This window comes from Petaurus breviceps, unplaced genomic scaffold, assembly GCF_028583685.1.
Source record: "Petaurus breviceps papuanus isolate PSGF00001 unplaced genomic scaffold, PetGlider_PUasm1.0 90849, whole genome shotgun sequence".
NCBI lineage: Eukaryota > Metazoa > Chordata > Mammalia > Diprotodontia > Petauridae > Petaurus > Petaurus breviceps.
Genome location: NW_027187361.1, coordinates 26,897,401 through 26,898,539, shown reverse-complemented (window position 1 = coordinate 26,898,539; position 1,139 = coordinate 26,897,401). Strand labels below are relative to the sequence as shown.

Here is a 1,139-nt window from a genome sequence, read left to right as displayed (position 1 = left end):
CCTTCTCGGGCGCTGCTGGGGACGCGGAGCGCCCAGCCCGAGCCCAGACCCCAGCTGCGCCCCCGTCTCCCCAGTGAGCGGGGACCCTGCGGGGCTGCAGTCCCGGAGCCGGCTGCAGCAGACGGGACCCAGGGGGTGGGACGGAGGGCGGGTCAGGGCCAGGCCCGGTGGGGGACGATGTGACCGGCCCGGCCGCTGGCTGGCGGGCAGGGGGCGGAGCCGTGAGGAGCCGCGGGATTCCGGGGCCAAGGGACAGAGGCAGCAGCCCCGACCGGACCGAGGGGACGGCGGCGGCGGCGGCCGCAGCGGGAGGCGCGGAAGATGTGGCTGAAGCCGGAGGAGGTGCTGCTCAAGAACGCCCTGAAGCTCTGGGTCACCCAGAAGAGCAGCTGCTACTTCATCCTGCAGCGCCGGAGGGGCCACGGGGAAGGCGGCGGCCGCTTCACGGGTAAGTGGCGTGAGCCTGGGTGCCTCTCGGGGCTGCCCAGGGGGAACGACCCACAGCCAGGGAGGGTGGAGGGAAGGGCCCGGCGGCCAGGCTGAGGCGCGGGCTGGGCACAAAAGGAGGAGGGGAGACCTTTGGAGGTCAGGAAAGGGAGCTCGGATCCTGGGCAGCCGGAGGAGCCCAGAGCTTTAGGAGCTAAAAGGGACGAGCCCCTGGAGGTTCCCCCGCCCTGAGCTGCAGGGCAAAGCTGGGGGGGGGGGGGGATGGCGAACCTCTCAGGCTGGCCCTGGCCAGCCACCTCCTAGGTGCGAGTTGTTGGGTTGGAGGTAAAAGAGTCACTGGGGCGCTTGGAGGATTTGGGATTTCCTTTGGAATTGCACTTGCAAAAACCCCTCTGGGCTACGGTGTGAGAGGTCTGGCCCCTCTGAGCTGCGGTGTGACAGGTCTGGCCCCTCTGGGCTACGGTGTGACAGATCTGGCCCCTCTGGGCTACGGTGTGACAGGTCTGGCCCCTCTGGGCTACGGTGTGACAGGTCTGGCCCCTCTGGGCTGCGGTGTGACAGGTCTGGCCCTTCTGGGCTATGGTGTGACAGGTCTGGCCCCTCTGGGCTGCGGTGTGAGAGGTCTGGCGGGTGGAAGATTATGGGGTCAGGGCTAGGTGGCCCAACTTCGTTATAAAACCAACCGCAGGAGG

At 68.7% G+C, this 1,139-nt stretch overlaps 1 protein-coding gene across 4 annotated transcripts in view; it reads left to right on the top strand.

Annotated features, from left to right (window-relative positions):
• The first annotated feature begins 227 nt into the window (after nucleotides 1–227).
• The window catches only part of TBC1D8 (TBC1 domain family member 8), a 134,925-nt gene continuing 134,013 nt past the window's right edge, over nucleotides 228–1,139 (top strand). For all 4 annotated transcript variants that reach the window (XM_069073032.1, XM_069073030.1, XM_069073031.1 and 1 more), the window contains exon 1: nucleotides 228–448. In XM_069073032.1, the coding sequence (XP_068929133.1) occupies nucleotides 322–448 (127 nt within the window). In that variant the 5' untranslated portion in view covers nucleotides 228–321. The remainder of the gene's footprint in view (nucleotides 449–1,139) is intronic.